General features: G+C 39.0%; 1 protein-coding gene across 5 annotated transcripts in view; it reads right to left on the reverse strand.

The window, feature by feature from the left end:
* Nucleotides 1–2,822: 2,822 nt before the first annotated feature.
* Nucleotides 2,823–18,932, reverse strand: part of pde3a (phosphodiesterase 3A, cGMP-inhibited) — a 521,929-nt gene continuing 505,819 nt past the window's right edge. For all 5 annotated transcript variants that reach the window (XM_073066138.1, XM_073066136.1, XM_073066135.1 and 2 more), the window contains 2 exons: nt 17,599–17,854; nt 2,823–9,707 (listed from right to left, as the gene is read on the reverse strand). In XM_073066138.1, the coding sequence (XP_072922239.1) occupies nt 9,412–9,707; nt 17,599–17,854 (552 nt within the window). In that variant the 3' untranslated portion in view covers nt 2,823–9,411. The remainder of the gene's footprint in view (nt 9,708–17,598; nt 17,855–18,932) is intronic.

The following is an 18,932-nucleotide window of genomic DNA, read 5'->3' on the forward strand; positions in this document are numbered from 1 at the left end:
AGAATAGAGGATGTCCTTTTAAAATGGAGATGAGGAAGAATTTCTTTAGCCAGAGGGTGGAGAGTTGTGGAATTACTTGCCACAGGCCAGGTCATTGGGTGTATTTATGGAGGAGGTTGAAAGATTCTTGATTAATCAGAGCATGAAATGTTATGGGGAGAAGGCAGGTAAAAGAGGTTGAGAGGGAAAGTGTATCAGCGGATTCGATGGGCGAAATGACCTAATTCTGTTCCTGTTTCTAATGGAATGTTAGGGTGTGTTATTTGTTAATGTGAATGCTTTGATATACATGTGATAAATCCGAATCTGATTTCTTATTTCAAGAGCCCCTTTTCAGAGTAAATTTTTTGTGCAGGCTAGGCACTTGCCTTTCTGGTGCCACAAAACTACATTCTACTCCCATCTCTGGTACAGGTAGAGGGCAGCATTTTACCTACAATTAATAAAGGTCCCCATCTGCCTTTTGAGACAGTTTAATGATCTAACACCAATCTAACAAATTTATACAGATGTACTGTGGAGAAAATTCTGAGTGGCAGCATCACATCCTTGTATGGAGGCTCCAAGATTGCAAAAGGTTGAGACAGCCAGCTCCATCATGGGTACAAGCCTCCTCATCATTGAGAACGTCTTCAAAAGGCAATGCCTCAAGAAGGCAGAATCCATCATTAAGGACAGTCATCATCCTAGACATGCCTTCGTCTTCTTACCACCACCGAGGAGGAGGTACAGGAGCCTGAAGATGCCTACTCAATCGTTTAGAAACAGCTTAGGAATAGTTTTTTTCCCTTTTTCCATCAGATTTCTGAATGGTCCATGAGCACTGCTTCACCATTCCTCTTTGCTCTATCTCTCTCTCACTATCATTATATTTTTTAAATGTTGCACTGTATTGCTGCCACAAAACAACAGATTTCGTGACATACAACAATGATTTAGAAAAACCTGATTCCAAAGATCTGCTGGTGGGGCATGAACTGGCCATTGTAGAATTGCAATAATGACTCTTATGCTGGGAATGTGAGAGAAAAAATGGAGCCAATGTAGATAGGTTCATGATGTTCAGCAGAGAAGAGGTGGGTCTAAATATTTGGGCATTTCCCCTCCTAGGCTATCTTCACTTTTAGAGGTGCCATCCTTTTTCCCCTGTAGGGGCTTGGAGACCATGCTGCTTAAACTTAAATTATCTGTATTCCAAGAGTGATTGGAAATTGAGCAACACTCGCAAAATGCTAGTTGAGCTCAGCAGTTGGACAGCATCTATGGAGAGAAATAAAACAGTTGATGTTTTGGGCTGATACCTTTCATCTGATTGGAATGAAAGGGGACAGAAACCAGAGTAAGAGGGTGCAGGGGGAGGGGGGAGTACAAGCTGGCAGGTGATAGATGAGACCAGCTGAGGGAAAAGGTCAGTGGGTAAGGGAGGAGGATGAATTGAGAAGCTTGGAGATGATAGTTGGACAAGCTAAAGAGCTGAAGGAGGAGTCTGATAGGAGAGGAGAGTGGACTGTGGGAGAAAGAGAAGAGGTAGGAAGCAGGGGGTGGTGATATGGGTAGGGGAGGACAAGAGAAGGAGTGAAATACCATCAGAATGGGTTAAAACAAAAAGGGTGGCAGTAGAGGGGAGAGGTTACCCTAAGTTGGAGAAATCAATATATGTGCCAATAAGCTGGAAACTAGTTATACAGAACATGAGATTTTACTCTTCTATCCAGTACTTGGCCTGATTGTGGCAGTCGAGGAGGTCATGAACTGCCATGTTATGGAAATGGGAAGTTGAATTGAAATAGCTAGCCAGAGGAGATCCTGGCTGTTGTGGTGAACATAGTGAAGCTGCTCAATGAAGCTGCCCTTTGACCTACACTGGCACCTGCAGAATCTTGTGTCTCTGTACTAGAGATTGAGCATTATATAACTGAAGTCGTAGTTCTGTAGACTCAACCCTATGCTTATTTAACGTAGACATGGAAACTACAGGTATGCTGAGCAAGAACAATCAGTGACAAGAACTGTGACAACTTTTTTGCAGAGCAATGCTCCAGGAGGTTCTACATCACCCAGGCTTCATTACTTCCCTCTGCTGGACATGATTAGCTAACTCAGCACTCTGTGGCGATAAATACAAGAGGTTCTGCAGATGCTAGAAATCCAGGGTAACACACATAAGATGCTGGAGGAACTTTGGAAGTCAGGCAGCATTCTTGGAGAGGAATAAGCAGTCAATGTTTTAGGCCAAGACCCTTCATCATGATCAAGGTCTTGGCCCAATACGTTGCCTGTTTATTCCTTTCCATACACGTAGCCTGACCTGCTGAGTTCCTCCAGCATTTTATCTTTGTGGTGATTTAACCTGTAGCAGTTCAAACACACACTAGAGTGCACTGTCATATTTCTCAGTCCGGACCTGATGCTGACATTTATTTGCTGCCCACTTAAGAATGAAAGATTCATCCAAGGTACTACTGAAGGAAATTCAGGGAGCTCTCTCACTGCCCTGGCTGCAACCATGGCCAATGCCACTAAAAATGGCCACCTAGGTCATTCATTTATTCAGTTTGTGGGACTTTGATGTGTATTTAAGAGAGAATACCTCTCAGAATTAATCTACGGGTTAGTGAAGCACTTTGAGATACTGGTTTCTCTTTCCTAATTCAAGTATATGTGCTGAAGTCTTTAAAATGCAAAATTATAGGGTTCCTCTTGGAGGAGGTCAATCCAAGGTGCTCAGCTAGCAGCACAGACTTCTGCAACTGAAGGAAGACATAGAAAAGTAACTCCAAGCCAAAACATTACGTGTGTAGACAAAGAAGTGACGCACAGTACCACAGAATTAATTTCATGTTGTACAACTGTCTTTGCATTAAAACATCTACATTTTTCAGTTAGCAACAGACGTTTCTAAAATATTGAATAAGTATTTATATATTCTGTACTATACAGTTTACCAAGAGGCACTTTCCGATAATTCTGGCCATTAGAGATACAGTATATTGTCTAACTTACAAAACAGTAAAAATAAATAACACCTATCTGAAAGAATTATTCTGTACATAATCTACTGTATAAAATAGGATATTTAATCAGATATATGGAATCCTTGACTTAAAGAGTTGTGAATGAAACATTAGCTATTGCTTTGTGTGTTGAGTGCAAATCATGTGAGGAGTTACATTGAATTTGTGATTTGATATAACAGATGCAAGGGCTCGTTCTTAAGCTAAATGAAGGGATAATGGGCAATTATATGCAGAAGGCTGATTGTATTGACAGAAACAATAAAAACACTCTAATAAAATGACATGTTGTATTTCTTTAAAAATAATTATCTATATTGGTCTTGTCAAGGCAAAAGCGTATCAAATTTTATTCAATATTATTCCCATGAAGTGCCTAGGAGTATTTTACTATAGTGAAAGCTCTATTGAAATTCAAATTGTTGTTGATATCAGACAAGAATGAAATTTTTATTTTAAGCAACAGCAGCAACAGATGATTTCAACCCTCACTCTCTTTATACGTTACACCTTTTACATACAACTAAACAATGTTGAGCTACCCCTTTCAATTGATGCATAATTTCTCTGTGAAAAGATTAATACTACAGAGGCACATAAGCGGTGGCAGGTGAGAGATGATATTGAAATTTTTACCAATAGATTACTCTCAACCTAAGACATAAGTCTGCTTTATGTCATCTGTCAGTACTGCCACGCTTAGACAAATCTTTAATGGAATTTCATAATGGGCGAGGGCAAGTCTCCCACATGTTATGTTCTGCAACTCTCTGTAGGGTTCCTTTTTCATATTAAATGTCTTGTAATTCAACAAATTAAAATGATAAATATATGTTGATAACTTTTCTGATCAAATTATAACATTGAACATACCAGAAGTTGCCAAGGCACAAACCTCAAACGTGGAAAGATTGTATCAGCCGGCAGGCAGTGTATGATGCGTTATTTAATTTACACTTGGAATAATGACACACCATTCTTGTGCTCTTCATAATTAACAAAACTAATGCGTAAACACAATAGACTATTCCATCTTAATGATTTCACCATCATGGGAACTTCATTATACAAAAGAACAAAATTGAATTTACATATTTACGGCATACTGAAAAATAAAAAAGAAAATCACAATATCACAAACACGTGTGAAATAAACAGAATTAACAACTGACGGTTAAAAGGGCTGCTAGTTATTTTAATGCCTCTAATAAATGTACATCTACAGCTAATTATATCTACTTATGTTTCTCTTATTTGAATCCTCTAACAAACCATTTATATAAATGTAGAAAGCCTTGGTGAATATAAATACTGTGCATAATATCTTGAAGTGAATTTTTACATTTAACTCATTCAATTATTTAAAAAAGAATTGGAATGTATGGAACACTACTGTCCTTAAAACTACATCTTATTATATAATTAAAATACACTCTGCTGTTCTTTCCAGTGTCTTTTCACATCCTGGTAGGTAGTCAGACACCTACATAAGGTGAACATTATTAAGCCATAAAGTGCTAGTCACAGATTCTGTGGTCAGCTGACTGCAAGGAGTTCCTGGCACCTTGGCAAATTTAAACTATACCAGTCATTCATCAGAAACAAGCTTAGAAATACTCTGGCCTTCACTTGAAAAGTTGGTGCACTTCAGTTAGCTTTTTGGGTACAGTTTCATTGGCTTTAACAAAATACAGTGCCTTTGCATTGCTCGACTATATGAAAAATGCCAGATTTGCTGATGTTCTCCGTAGAAATAAGAATTGCAGAATCAAGTTACTGCTTGTAAGTTCTTTGCAAAAAAAAACCAGTCCATAAAATTGAAAAACTGACTCACTAGTAGCCTGACTTATTTATGGTGCATACCCTATTAATCACCTTTATACCTCAATCCACTGTTGTCCAGAATTCTCTTGTTTGCTAAGTTTTGCAACAGAGCTACTGACTCTTTTAAAATAAGCGTTTTACAATTGGCCAATGGTTACCACTCCCTGCTTCAAGAGATAAACACAAGTTATGCTCACAGGAGCAAGAAGGTGAATTCCAGAAAGCATTTTATAAACAGAACAAGCTTAGAAGATGCATGAATGAATAAGCTTAAGAACTCTTATCACCAGTATTAATTTGCTTTGGAAAGTAGGCTAATTATGCCTCCAATTTTTCTTTAGGTAAATATACTTTGATTGTGAAAGAATTCTTTGCCCTGAGTAGTATAGATAATCTGAATTTTTTGTTTTGTTTTCATGTACAACATTTTGAAGAGGGACCTATTGAGTAACTATGGAAGAGGGTCCAGTTGATTTTCACAGGGATGATCCCAAGAATGAAAGTGTTAACGTACCAGGGGCATTAGATGGCTTTACTTGCTGGAGTTCAGAAGAATGGGGGGGGGAGGGGATCTCATTGAAAGCTATTGATTACTGAAAGGCCTAGATAGAGTGGTTGTGAAGAGGATGTTTCCGATAGAGGGAGAGCTTAGGACCAGAGGGCACAGTCTCAGACTAAAATGATGTCCATTTAAAACAGAGGCCAAGAGGAATTACTTTAGCCAGGGGATGGTGAATCTGTGGAATTCATTGCCACAGACAGCTGTGGAGTCCAAATCATTGGGTATATTTAAAACAGAGGTTGATAGGTTCTTAATTAGTAAGGGTTGAGAGGGATAATGAATCAGCCATGATTGAATGGTGGAGCAGACTCGATGGGCCAAATGGCCTAATTCTGTTCCTATGTCTTATGGTCTTACTGTATCATATGGTAGATGAGCCTCCTTAAGAAGATTATATCCATTTTCTTTTCTCCATTCTGGCTATTATTAAACTTGGGTGTTGTGATCAGGCTAGTTGTGAATCTTACAAAGCCACATTGCAGCCTTCCGGGCTCAATGTTGAATTCCGCATTAGTAGTTAACTTATTTTCTTGGTTTCTATCAAAATGGGCTATTTCCATTGTAAGTCAGCCATCTGTGAAATTAGCTCAATTTTGCTCCCTATTAGTATATCCTCGCCTGCTGATTATGTCTCACAGTCAGCAATGCATGGTTCAGACAAAGAACAGCAACCTCGATTGACCCATTTGACCAAGCTTCACCATATAACAGATATTCCCTTCATTATGGTCATTCCACCAAGCCACCCTGCACACCCACACCAACTCTCTCAATACAAAGTTAACTTTTTTCACTCTCTCCCTGAAGAAGTGTCTTAAATTGGAAACGTTATCTGTTGCTGTTTCCACAGATGCTGCCAGACCTTCTGAGCATTTCCAGCATTGTCTGTTTAAATTACAATACAGCATTTCAGGAATGACTGCACTGGTATAATAACAGAGATTTCAATTAACACCAACAGAGAATTGCAGAAGTACATTTGTTCTCCAAAGGCCTCTAACAAATTTATTTTTATTCACTTTAATTCCTCTGATGTTCTGAATTGCAACTTGGTGCCACGCAGACTGCAATGATTTGAGAGCCTCGGCTTAAACTAGATCTACCATGCAAAAGTCTAGAAAACCATGCTAATTTAGGTGAGTTTAATTATTAGGTTAAGAATGAGAGAAGGCATGGATGTTGTCATATACTCTGAAATGACTGTTTTCCTTCAGTGTTAAATCATTCAATGAGTACCTTCATATTTATGATTCATTTATGACTGTGTGAAATTGATCCAATCTTCAAAGTTTTTGTAGTTCCCCTTTCATTATCCTTTGCTAGAACATTTGCACTTATGAAAAATCCCTAAAATAATGAGTACCACAGAAAATAACTTTGAAAATAGAAGGCTTTTGATATTTGAAAGGTTATTCAGTACCGAAAAGAGTGGTGGTGAAGATTCAAACAACTTTAAAAGCATTTTGAGAGCAGAAGTTTAAAATTCTGGAAAAGAAATCTAGGTTTTGTGCAAAAACAAAATTACTTGTTTAATCATTTTGTTTGGTCAACAAAACATAAAAAAATGAGTAGATTGGTGATGTGGGATTGCAACAGATGTTGAAATGATCTGTAAGCTGCAACATTCTGATGACATTATACGTTAACTAATCTTTCTGCAGTCCATGAACATTAGGGAAAGTATACAGTATAATAAATGAACACAGAACCTGTGCTCTTGAAATATACCCAATATTCCTTTCTTTTAATCACGCAATAACAATTAAAAAGTTGAAGCTTTATTAAGGAAAAAATATGCACAGATGAATAGTCCTATGTTAGATTCAGTCAGAGTGCAAAGATTTCAAGGAGCTGGCATAGGATTTGGAGCAGAACACTAGTTACAGTGGGAGGCTGTGTCATTAACCTGGAGACTGTAGAGATTTAGCCAGGGCTCTGTATTTGTTTTAAAACTATCTATCCTAGGAGTGGTGCAAATCCATAGGCCATGGATGATACTTTCAGTTATGGTACAATCTTATGCTAATAATTTTAGAAATTGTAAGGATTGACTTCCCTTTTATCATCCTGGGCAACAGTCAGGCACTGCAGCTCACATTTAGAACAATGCTAACTGTACTTACAAACACTAACCCTTTAAAGATTAAATTAGTACATAACATCCTATGACTCAGGTACAAAAGAACAGGGAGAGACCATTTAACCCCATGAACCTTTCCTATCATTCAGTTATACCTTGACTAATCCATACTTCAGTTCATTTCATTTGCCTCAGTTGTCACCAAGAGTCAAAGTGTATGAGTCTCAGCATTGAATTGCAATTGACCTCAACCCCTGTAGTTTGGGTGAGATGTGGGCAGCTGGAGAAAATCGGACTCCTTTTATATTTATTTAAACTCCTTCACATTTAAAATGATTTTGACCCCAAACTAAAAAAAAGATGTTAAACAAAGTTATTTTTAACAGAAAAAAAGGAGCTCTTGCACATTAAAGAAAAACAAATTTTGGGGATTAAAAGGCATATTCAGCATCTGTTGCTCATTCCTGACAGTCTTTGCTGGGATATTTCACAGCGCAGCTGTGGATAAACCATCCTGCCGCATGTTAGAGTTGTACATGGCCTGACCATGAAAGGATGTCAGATTTTCGTCCCAAAAGGAAATCAAAGAACACAAAACTCTGTAATTTACCAGCCTCCATTACCAGCATTAAGATCTGATTTAAGAGCTGTTTAGTTGACTGAAGTCAATTGCCCTGTAATGAGACTCCAATTAATGTCTGGAGATCCTTGCTTCATGTGACTGGATTGTTGGGCTAGGAACATAGCCACCATGATAACGTGCCCATTGACCCAAGGTGTAGAGTTAGATCGTCTTAGAAAATTAGACTGTCTGGTTGATTGTCCAATGCTTCAGTCTTATATGACTCAAGGTGTTGAAGGAAAAATGCTATGATTCACTGTAATCCTTATCACCACCAACTCTCACACAGTGTCTAAAATGTGAAGATACATGGGCCTCAGAAAATCTGAGGTGGTACTGTCTAATTTTCTTGTCAATCACCTCGGTCCTATCAGTAGTAAACGATTTCTTAAGGATTACCCTTGCAGCAAAAATAATCCAAATAAAGATCATCTTTTAAAATTAACTATTTGCTGCAACTTGTATCTACTTTATCGTGTTGTGTTATATAAGAATGTACTAAGTTCTGTCAATATCATAAGAATGTCTTTTTAAGTGTGAAGTTTTCATAGCCATCTTTACAAAATCACAAAAAACTGGGTTAAGAGCTTGCTATTTACAAAAGCCAATAGAAAATGTTCTTTGTATCTACAATAAACTGTTGTTTTCTGCAAATAATTATCATTGAATGTAAAATAAACAATAAAAATATTCAAAATGGATATAAATTCTTGACTAGAAGTTTGGCTTGTAGCAGGTGCTTTTTTATAAAGTGAAATGGCCCATCATGGATCTGTTAGGCTTTTCCTAAAACATTTGTTCATGGTGGTGTTTGCAATGTACAAGTACTACAGCTACGCTTCAAGAGATTGCTTATACAGAGCTGGTGAGCCACAAGGTTATATACACAAAAAGTATTATCGGGCTGTATCAGAATTCTGATAAAGCTATCAACTTTCACCCAAAAGTGGAGCAAAAGTTACGGACAGAGTACCGCAGCATATGCTTTAGAAATATGTCCTCCTTCATTTGATACTCACTGCTGTTGCATAGCAAGTGAGTGTGTTTCTTTTTACAGACGTGTGCATCAAGCAATATTAAACAAGACATGTCAATGAAAAAGTGCACCATAATCATATTGGTAGCAATTGTGTTTAAAGTCAAAGTCAGCCAGTGGTGCGATATAGAGGCTTCCTCATTCAGGGTGTTCATTTATATCTGGCTGCAGTTCATGGCAATATTATACCATATCAGCTGTAGGCACATTGCCCTATACATCTACAGTATTGTGTCAAAGTGTGCTGGGAACAAAGAAAAGGTCAGTACACATTCAGTCACTTTTATCTTCTGAAGTCTCCTGGGTTAGGTTTGTGACTGAACTGGTTTTCACAGACTTCCCCTCTGATTCTTCAAGATTCTTCTCTTCCTTGTCCTCCTCCTCCTCAGTGATCGCCTGGATTGTCTCTGAGCTTTGAAGCAGGGAGGACTGCTCTTGCTTCTCGAGGTCTGCTTTCCTACGCTCCTCCTGTTCCTCTTCAATGACCTTCTTCCACATTTCATGATTTTCCATTAGGTGCTGCATGATCTGACAGAAGACCTTCCTTTGCTTCCTGTGCCGTTCCCGTTCTGTTCAATTAGACAAGAAATGAAGCATTAAATGAAATGTTTTTATTCATAACATTATGAATCTTTATGTACTTGATTATATTAGAGGAGATAGAATTCTGTGGATCAACACTGTTACTTTGTAACAGTAACATCCTAATCATAATAATACTCCATTTCTCGTAGTACCCATTAATAGAACAATTGACAAATGATTCCTTCTTCATGTATCTACCCACCCATTCATTCTCATCACACTCAACACTGGATTGCATAAATGCATCATTAACATGAGTGTCAATGAAAGAAGTTCTGATGCTGTCTATAAACACAAGAGATTCTGCAGATGCTGGAAATCCAGAGCAACACACACAAAATGCAACATTTTGTGCCTGTTGCTGTCTATTTCAGGCAATCTAAGTAACATCTACTTATTTAAGGATCAAAAATAGAAATGTTGGAAGAACTTATTGTGAAAAGAGAAACCAGATAATGCTTTGAGTCGACGACCCTTGCTTAGAAATTAAGATAGTTTTGAGGAAGGGTCTTTGCCCCCCCCCCCCCCCCCCCCCAATGCTGACCGGTTTCTCTTTCCAAGGATGCTCTTTTCCTGGCTGAGATCTTCCAGCACTTATGTTTTTTGTTTCAAATTACAGTTTTCGCAATTGTATTTGTTCTCCATTTCAGACCCTCAGGCAACTTCATTTACAGCCTCATGAAGTACAATAAGCTGAGTGAACAGACACCTACAGTCTTTGAGCAAGACAGAGACATTGCCAAATGAGGCTGCCTTAGGTAGGTCAATCATGATCATATTGAACCATGGGGCTGACTAGCCCTCTTCCTGCTCCTTATGCTTATGATTTGTAAGAGAACTGCTACAGTGGTCACTATGATTTTAGAGTTATTGTGCAAACAAATCACGCTATCAGTATGTAGTGCGGTCTGGAGATCAAATATTTTTGGACTGCAACCCAAGAAATGAAATCTAGCAATCATATAATACATTTGTGGTTATAGTATCTTAATGGCAAACAATAAAAATGATTCTCATTTGTAATGGGATTCAACATACGTTCAAACTTTAGAACAATATCCAGCTTTTAAGACAACTTTGATATCTTTGTTAATGGGATTATTAGTAGAGTAAAGCTCTATAACCAGGCATCTGATTGTTCAGAAATCCCAACAGTTTGGCACTGATTAGTACACTAAACCATCATTATCCATGGATCTTCTATCCACAGATCTTATGAAGATATCTATGGCGGTGTTAAGCTGGATCTGTGATGTGTGGCTGGAGTTCTGATGACAGAAACTTACAGGCTGAAACACACTGGCACTCAGTTTACTGAGTTATTTATTCAGAGACACTGCATGGAACAGGCCCTTCCAGCCCAACGAGCCTAGCTGCCTAGCAACCCACCTGCTTAACTCTAGCCTATTACAGGAATTGTTCTTTGAGACAGATGGATGCCAACCAATCACAGGAAAAATTACAATGACCAATTAACCTACTAACTGTACATCTCTGAACTGTGGGAGGAAACTGGAGCACCTGGAGGAAACCCACACCGTTCTGGGGAGAACATAGAAACTCCTTACAGATGGTGTTGGAATTGAACTCTGAAATCCAATGCCTGAGCTGTAATAGCATTGTGCTAACTGCTCCCTTTAAACTCACTGGGTTCACTGAAAGAAAAAGTCATGGCATTAATGTTGAACATGTGAAATAAAATGGTAACACCACAACACCCAATTCACCAGGAAATCAGATATCCCAGCACCGCAAATACCCAAGGCAGGCGATCATCCCAGTGTAGTTAACATCAGATCATAGTTTGAATTAGATAATTAGTATAGATCTATAATATAGATTCAAAACATGCCAGACCATGGGAGTATCTGGACCAAAGAGTGTCAGACTAGACTGTTTCAATCTGTAATAGCACTGGAGACAGTTAAAGAAGATTTCACTCAACTAATTCAACTCTTCTATCATTTACAGCTGCAAGAGTTGGATCTGTATTATTTGGAGATTAGAAGAATGAGAGATGATTTTACTGAAAATTTAAGATCTAAAGGGGTCTTGACAGGGTAGATGTTGCAGTGCCTCCACTAATGGCAGGATCTCTAATGAGGCAACATGTTAAAGATTTAAGGTGGTTATTATTTAAAACTGGATGTGTCCTCTTGTGGGAAATCTGGATCTGGGGATACATTTTCAGATTAACAGTGTAACATGGAGAGGAGGATGAATTTCTTTACGCGTTGTTATGAATCTTTCAGATTTTCTCCCCCTGAGAACTTTAGAGGCTGAATTGTTATTTATAGACAGACAGTCCCAGAGGTTTGTTGATTTCTGTTCTATAGGGGCATTAGGGTTTCAGGGAACTGCCAGGATGGTGGAATCTAATGCAATATACAGTGAAGTAAAATAAAATGCAAATACTGGAAACCTGAAATAAGGACAATGATTGCAGGAAACATTCAATAGGTCAGGCAGCATCTGAAGATAAAAAAGCCAACATTTTTGTTGAAAGAACATTGACATGATTGATAACTCTCCCTCTATAGATGCTGTTTGACTGCTGAGTTTCTTCAATTGTTTCTGCTATTATTTTTCCACCTGTCATGTCTGCTCAATGCCAATGAGAAAAGTGTAGTAGTTGTTCTGATAAAGATGTTTCCATTCTTGGGAGAGACTCAATGGAAGGTCATAGTTACAAGGTAAGGGGGGAGAGTAGCCATTTAAAACAGCATTTCTTCTGGGTGGATTTCTGGGATTCTCTACCCTGAATTATTATGAAGGCTAGATTATTGGAGGTTCTTTAAAAACAGAGGGAGATACAAGTTTGACTGGTTGGAGAATTCTCTGCTACTTCGAGTTGAAACAGAAGGTGAATTGAGGTCTGGGGCAGATCAGCAATGATCTCATTGAATGGATGGGAGACTTGAGGGACCAGGTAGCCTACTGCTGTTCTTATTTTCTTGTGTTATTGTGTTCCACATTTCAGTGCGTTGCATCTGATCACTTACTCCACCCAAGACCAGGTCTGCTCCCAAATCATCCTAAGCTGAAGGGCACTTTGCACCTGACCCCTCAGCTCTACATTATTGATGGCTGGCACAGCTAATGCAGAGTTATTCATGTAGATGAGATGGCTGATCTGGATGGAACAAAGCTATGTAAAATTAAGGGTGGGGGAATGTCTGTATTTCAATGAATATAATTGTTTACATAAAATAAATGCAATCTTCATTAATTTGCTATATTTTTCAAGAAAATACATATTTCTTTATTTAAATATTTTTCAGAAGTTTTAATCATCTCTGACTGACACCACCTTCAGCTGTGGCTTGCTTTTGGCTCATGGGATGACAAGTCCAATGGTGTTCCTAAGGATGATAGGAGTTGAGAAGCCATAACTAGCCAGTCTGGTTGTGAGAATGGTATGGGAGGTGAACTTTAGTATCAAGCATGATCCATCTCTTTCAAATCTCAGAAGGAACAGTTCATGACCCAGCATTAAATTGGAGCATTGGGAAGATGTGGAACTTAATGCTCTAAAAGTCAAATGTGAAATTTAGTGCTGGTAGAATGATTAAAGAGTTGATTTAAGTTTGTAATTTTGCTATAACAAATCCTATTGATTAACTATATTCACCTGGCTGCAATATGGGCCACTGATTCTAGATAAATTCTAAGAGATATGCACTCAGTGGCCACTTCGTTAGGTACACCAGCAGACCTGCTCGTGAAGGCAAATATCTGGCCATCCAATCACGTGGTCAAAATTCAATGCATAAAAGCATGGTGACATGGTCAAGAGGTTCAGTTGTTGTTCAGACGAAACATCAAAATGGGGGAAGAAATGTGATCTAAGTGACTTTCATTGTGGAATGACTGTTGGTGCCAGATGGGGGTGATTTGAGTATCTCAAAACCGCTGATGCCTAGAGATTTTCATGCACGAGAGTTTATGGACTTTATAGAGAATGGTGTAAAAACAAAAATAAAATCCAGTGATTAGCAGTTCTGTGGGCGAAAACACCTTGCTAATGAGAGAAGTTAGAGGAGAATAGCCAGACTTGTTCAAGCTGACAGGAAGGTGACAGTAACCAAATAACAATGTGGTACAGCAGTTGTGTGCAGATGAGCATCACTGAATGCACAACAAGTTGAACCTTGAAGTGGATGGGCTACGGCAGCAGAAAACTACTCAGTGGCCACTTTATAAGGCCACTGAGTGTCTACATCAATTTAGTAATCTTTATTTCAAAATGTTACTAGATGAACTGATACAGTGGGATAAGATATTTATGACACAGCGACTGCATCAATATATGTTGCACGTAGGGTCATGGAATGAAAGGTTAACATTGTTATGACTATAACAGACCTAGAACTGATTTCATTTAAGAACTGTGGAGCTTGGCTCAACTCAGCCACAATGCCTATATTTGTGATTCCCATTTATATGAAAGATTTGCCCCTCAGATCCTGTTTAAATCCTTTCCCTTTCTCCTAATGCCTTCTGGTTTTAGACTCCCCTACATGAAGAAAAAAAGATGGCAACTATCTATCCTACCTATGACCCTCATAACTTTTATAAGGTCACTTCTCAGCCTTCATGTTTGGCAAAACAGTCCCAACTTACCAAATCACCCTTTATTACTCAAGCCTTCCAGTCCAGGCAACATTCCTGTGGATCATTTCTGTTTCCCTCCAGTTCAATCATGTTCTTTCCATTGCACAGTAACCAGAACTGCACTCAATATTCCTAGATATGGCTTAACCAACAACTGAAGCATGGCATCCCATCTCCCACCCCAACAAGGGCAAACGTAGCACACGGCTTCTTCTATCTACCTGTGTCACCGCTTTCAAGGAACTACCTCATTGTACTCCAAAGTGTCATTGTTCAAGAATATTCCTAAGGGCCCTGGTTTAACATGCATCAATTCACACTAGTTTGAATTGAATATTATCTGCCATTCTCTTGTCCACTTCCCCAGTTGATCTAGACCCTTTTGTAATCCTAGACAGCTTTCTTTGTTTCTTTATTTAGTGATACATTGCAGAGTGGGCCCTTCTGGCACTTTGAGCCATGCCCCACCCCCAGCAACCCCCGACAAACCCGATTAACCCTAACCTGATCACTGGACAATTTACAATGACCAATTAACCTACTAACTGGTATGTCTTTGGACTGTGGGAGGAAACCAGAGTACCTGGGGAAAATCCATGTTTTCCATGGCGAGGATATAGTCTCCGTACAGAACAGTGCCAGATTGGACTCCAAACTCCAGATTAGCCCAAGCTGTAATAGTGTTGCTACTATTCCATCAAATTTGCTGTTACCTGCAAACTTACTAATCCTGCCACTTCCATTGCCTCCCAAATGACAAAAGCAGTAAAGGATCCAGCACCAATCACTGTTCTACACCATTGGTTACAGGTCTCCAATGTGAAAGCAATCCTCGACTACTATCTTTTGTCTCATACTCCAAGCCAAGCCTGTATCTATTTTACTATCTTATCCTGGATCCCATGACCTACTATGTAGGTCTAACCTTCTGGACCAACCTACTATGTAGGATCTTGCCAGACCTTGCTACAATCCAGGTGAAGATCCACTGCCCTGCTACCTCATCAATCGGAATAGTTACCTCCTCAATAAACTCATTCAAATTTGTGAAACATGATCTCCCATTTACAAAGCTGTGATAACAATCCCTAATCACACATTGCCATTCCAAATGCAAATAAATTATTTCTCTCCTAATCTCATACGTATCCTTGCAGCTCTTCTTCAAACTAAGTACAACTTCAGCCATCCTACAATTCTTCTGATTCCTCAATCGTGGTGAACAAGATACAAAAATCTCTGCTAGAGCCCCAGTGTTCTCCAACCTAGCTTCTTACAATATCCTTTGATGCACCTTGTCAGAGCTATTAACCTTTATGTACTTCAAGACCACCAACACTTCCTTCTCTGTATTGCTGATATGTTTCAAGAGATCACTATTCTTTTCTCTAAACTACTAGCTTGCATGTATCCACTTAAGTCCTCTGGCATATTTGGGCAGAAACTCTCCAGGTATGAAAGTACTGAATTGGTCTTTGTTGCACTAAGTATTCTAATATCATTCTTTGCAAGAGATGTCTCAATCCCGACAGGTCATGACCAAGTTCCAATGGGTTTCGCACAGTTGGAGGGTAAATAAAGGTGGTTGACATTTGTTATTTTGACATATCTGGATAAACCAAAGAGAATAGCATTTAATATCTCTGAAAATTATCCTCTCTCCCCTCCTTCTCCCTCTGTCCCTCTTGTTGAAAGTTGACATCCTTGATTAAAGCTGTCACAACACAATATGGAGAGCAGAAGTCAAACAGCTTGTTGTACACACCAGGGCCTCCATAACAATTTTCTGTTGAGTTAGGAGTTTTCCCAATGGACGGCCAATTGCCTGAGGTATAATGGTTATAGTCCAGGCTGAGGTTTCATACTTATAGAGAGAAAAATTAAGAAAGAGGGATGACTCAATAGAAATGAGGCAGCAGAGTGGTACCTCTGCATGTAGATGAACCAGTTCATCACCAAAGAAAATGTGGTGTGATACTGATGGAGGTCAGGAATAGGGAAAATTTTCAGCCATATCTCTCTATAATAATTATCATTGTGTCTGCCAAAGTTATTCACTTTATACAGTAAATAATTCCTAGCATAGGAAAAGAATACTTGGCACAAATGTTTTATGTGTGTTGTTTAACCGTTTCACAGATATTAGCCATCATATCCTTACATCCCTTTCTGCACCATGCAAATGGCAGCTTCCCCTAAAATCCATTGATGTTCTTTGTCTTAATTATTTGATAATGAGTTCTGAGGTTTCTCCATTCTCAAAGTGTGTCTCTCATGAGGGACCATCAGCTGGAATCAATGATAAATTACTGGGTAACACTCACAAAATAGTGGAAGAACTCAATAGGTCAGGCAGTGTCTATGGAGACCTACAACATTGACTCTTTATTCCACTCCAAAGTTGCTGCCTGGCATGCTGAGTTCCTCTAGAATATTGTGTGCATAACTCTCTCAGTTAGTTCAATACCATGTGTGAGAAAAGCATCTTGCCATCCAAAACATTCACCACCGGCTTACAATGTGTGTTGTATTCACCGTGTGTAAAATGCACTGAGCCAACTCAAGAAGGCTGATGTGATGTGGTTTTCCAGAAGGCCAATGGCGGCAGACACATGGGGATAACACTATCTGTATGTTCCTCTCCAAGTAGCACACAGTCCCATTTTGGATATATATTGCTTCAATAAGTATTGAACACAGTCACTGAGTTTAAATACTTAAAAAGCTGCCTAACAGCATAGTGGGAATATCTTCACCAGAAGCACTGCAGTTGTTTTGGAAGATGATTCAACACCTCCTTATCAAGGACAATTAATAATAGGCAATAAATAATAGCTGTTCAAGTACAAAGTTAATGTATTATTAAAGTATGTATTCTTCACCATATACTACCTTGAGATTCATGTTCTTGCAGGCATTTAGAGGAAAATAAAGAAATACAACAGTATTTAAGAAAAATTATAAATAACAAAGACTGACAAACAACCAATATGCAAATAATCGTACAAATAATTTTTTTAAAAGTAACCAAATAATACTGAGTTGTAGAATCCTTGAAAGTGAGTCCATTGGTTGTGGAATCTGTTCAGCGTTGAGGTGAGTAAAGTTATCCATGCTGGTTCAGCAGCCTGATGGTGGAAGGGTAATAACTGTTCCTGAACCTGGCAGTGTGGGACCTAAGGCTCCTGTACCCAAAGTGAAGACCATATCACATTGAGCGAAAATAAAGTTAAGTGTAACTTCAAAAAAAAAAGAACTTACTTGTAGTTGTTTCCAATGCACCCTCCTCTTCTGTTGTTTCTGCTTCTTCTTCGTCCTCCTCCTCCTCCTCCTCCTCCTCCTCTTCTTCCTCGTTATCCTCCACCCATCTACCTGGTATTAAGCCTGCTGAGTTGTAGGAGTTGCACAGTGGTCCCACAATATGGGTGATGAATGATTCCTGAAGTTTAGCCAGCTGTGGGGATGAGCGGTCCATAAATGGACTGATGGGAAGTCCGAGACTCGATTCCTCATCCCCCTGTGCAAGAGAGACCATTCAGCAAATTCCTAAACGTGTCTACTATGTCCCCTGTCTATAGAATGGACATCAATACCTCCCAAACCCAGAATCTCTTGGGAGCTAAAACATGGAATCCATTGCACTCCAAGTTGCTGGCCATTCAGAAGTGGATATACTTCACCATTCCATTATGTTGGATAAATCAACATTCCAGTATTCCCTATCTAAAGCACAATGGAATTCAAAATATTGTTCAAGAAGATAGCTCACCATCGTCTTCTGAAGGAGAATAAGGAATAGGAAAATGTAGAATAATATTGAGAAAAACACACAAAATGCTGAAGAAAATCAGCAGGTCAGGTAGCATCTATAGAGGGACTCAGCCCGAAATGTTGACTGTTTATTCCTCTCCATAGATACTGCCTGTCCTGTTGAGTTCCTCCAGCATTTTGGGTGTAGCTCCGGATTTTCAGCATCTGCAGAGTTTCTTGTGAATCATATTGGGTTGACTTTTTCTCAGATTTATTGCCTCGTACTGGAGAAACATACTTAAGGCCTCCTGTGCATGCCGGAATCCATTAACTAAAACCCTTAAAGATACTCCTGTAAAAATAATTAAGGGAAATAAACTAATTTCAAACCCACTAACATCCTTGGGGTGCCAGGGTGTCAGGAAAGTCGCATCTTCATGTTTTCCTGGAGAACCCTTGATTTAGGTCCCCTATACGTGAATACGTAGGAGAAGTCGGAGTGGTCCATTCCAACTTTATTGAACAACTCAAGTTGGGGATTGGGGCATGGTGCGGGCAGGAACTTTGCCCTTTTATAATTGCCTTTTGTGCACGTATACATTAGCTGTGATGTTTTAGGGCACGTGTCAGCAAGGAACGTAGTAAGATTGTATGAATGCCAACACACCAAACTAGGTTAGGTTAAAGTTAATGGATAGTGTATCAAAGGTCTGTGATATCCTATCCTGAGGGGGTGACTCTCTGCTAGACACGGGGACACAGAGAGATACAGTACACTGAGTCTGAGAACACCCCATCTGCCCATTTACACTAATCCTACATGAATCCCACTTTTTAATCTCCTC

Source organism: Hemitrygon akajei, chromosome 14 (genome assembly GCF_048418815.1).
Source record: "Hemitrygon akajei chromosome 14, sHemAka1.3, whole genome shotgun sequence".
Lineage (NCBI taxonomy): Eukaryota > Metazoa > Chordata > Chondrichthyes > Myliobatiformes > Dasyatidae > Hemitrygon > Hemitrygon akajei.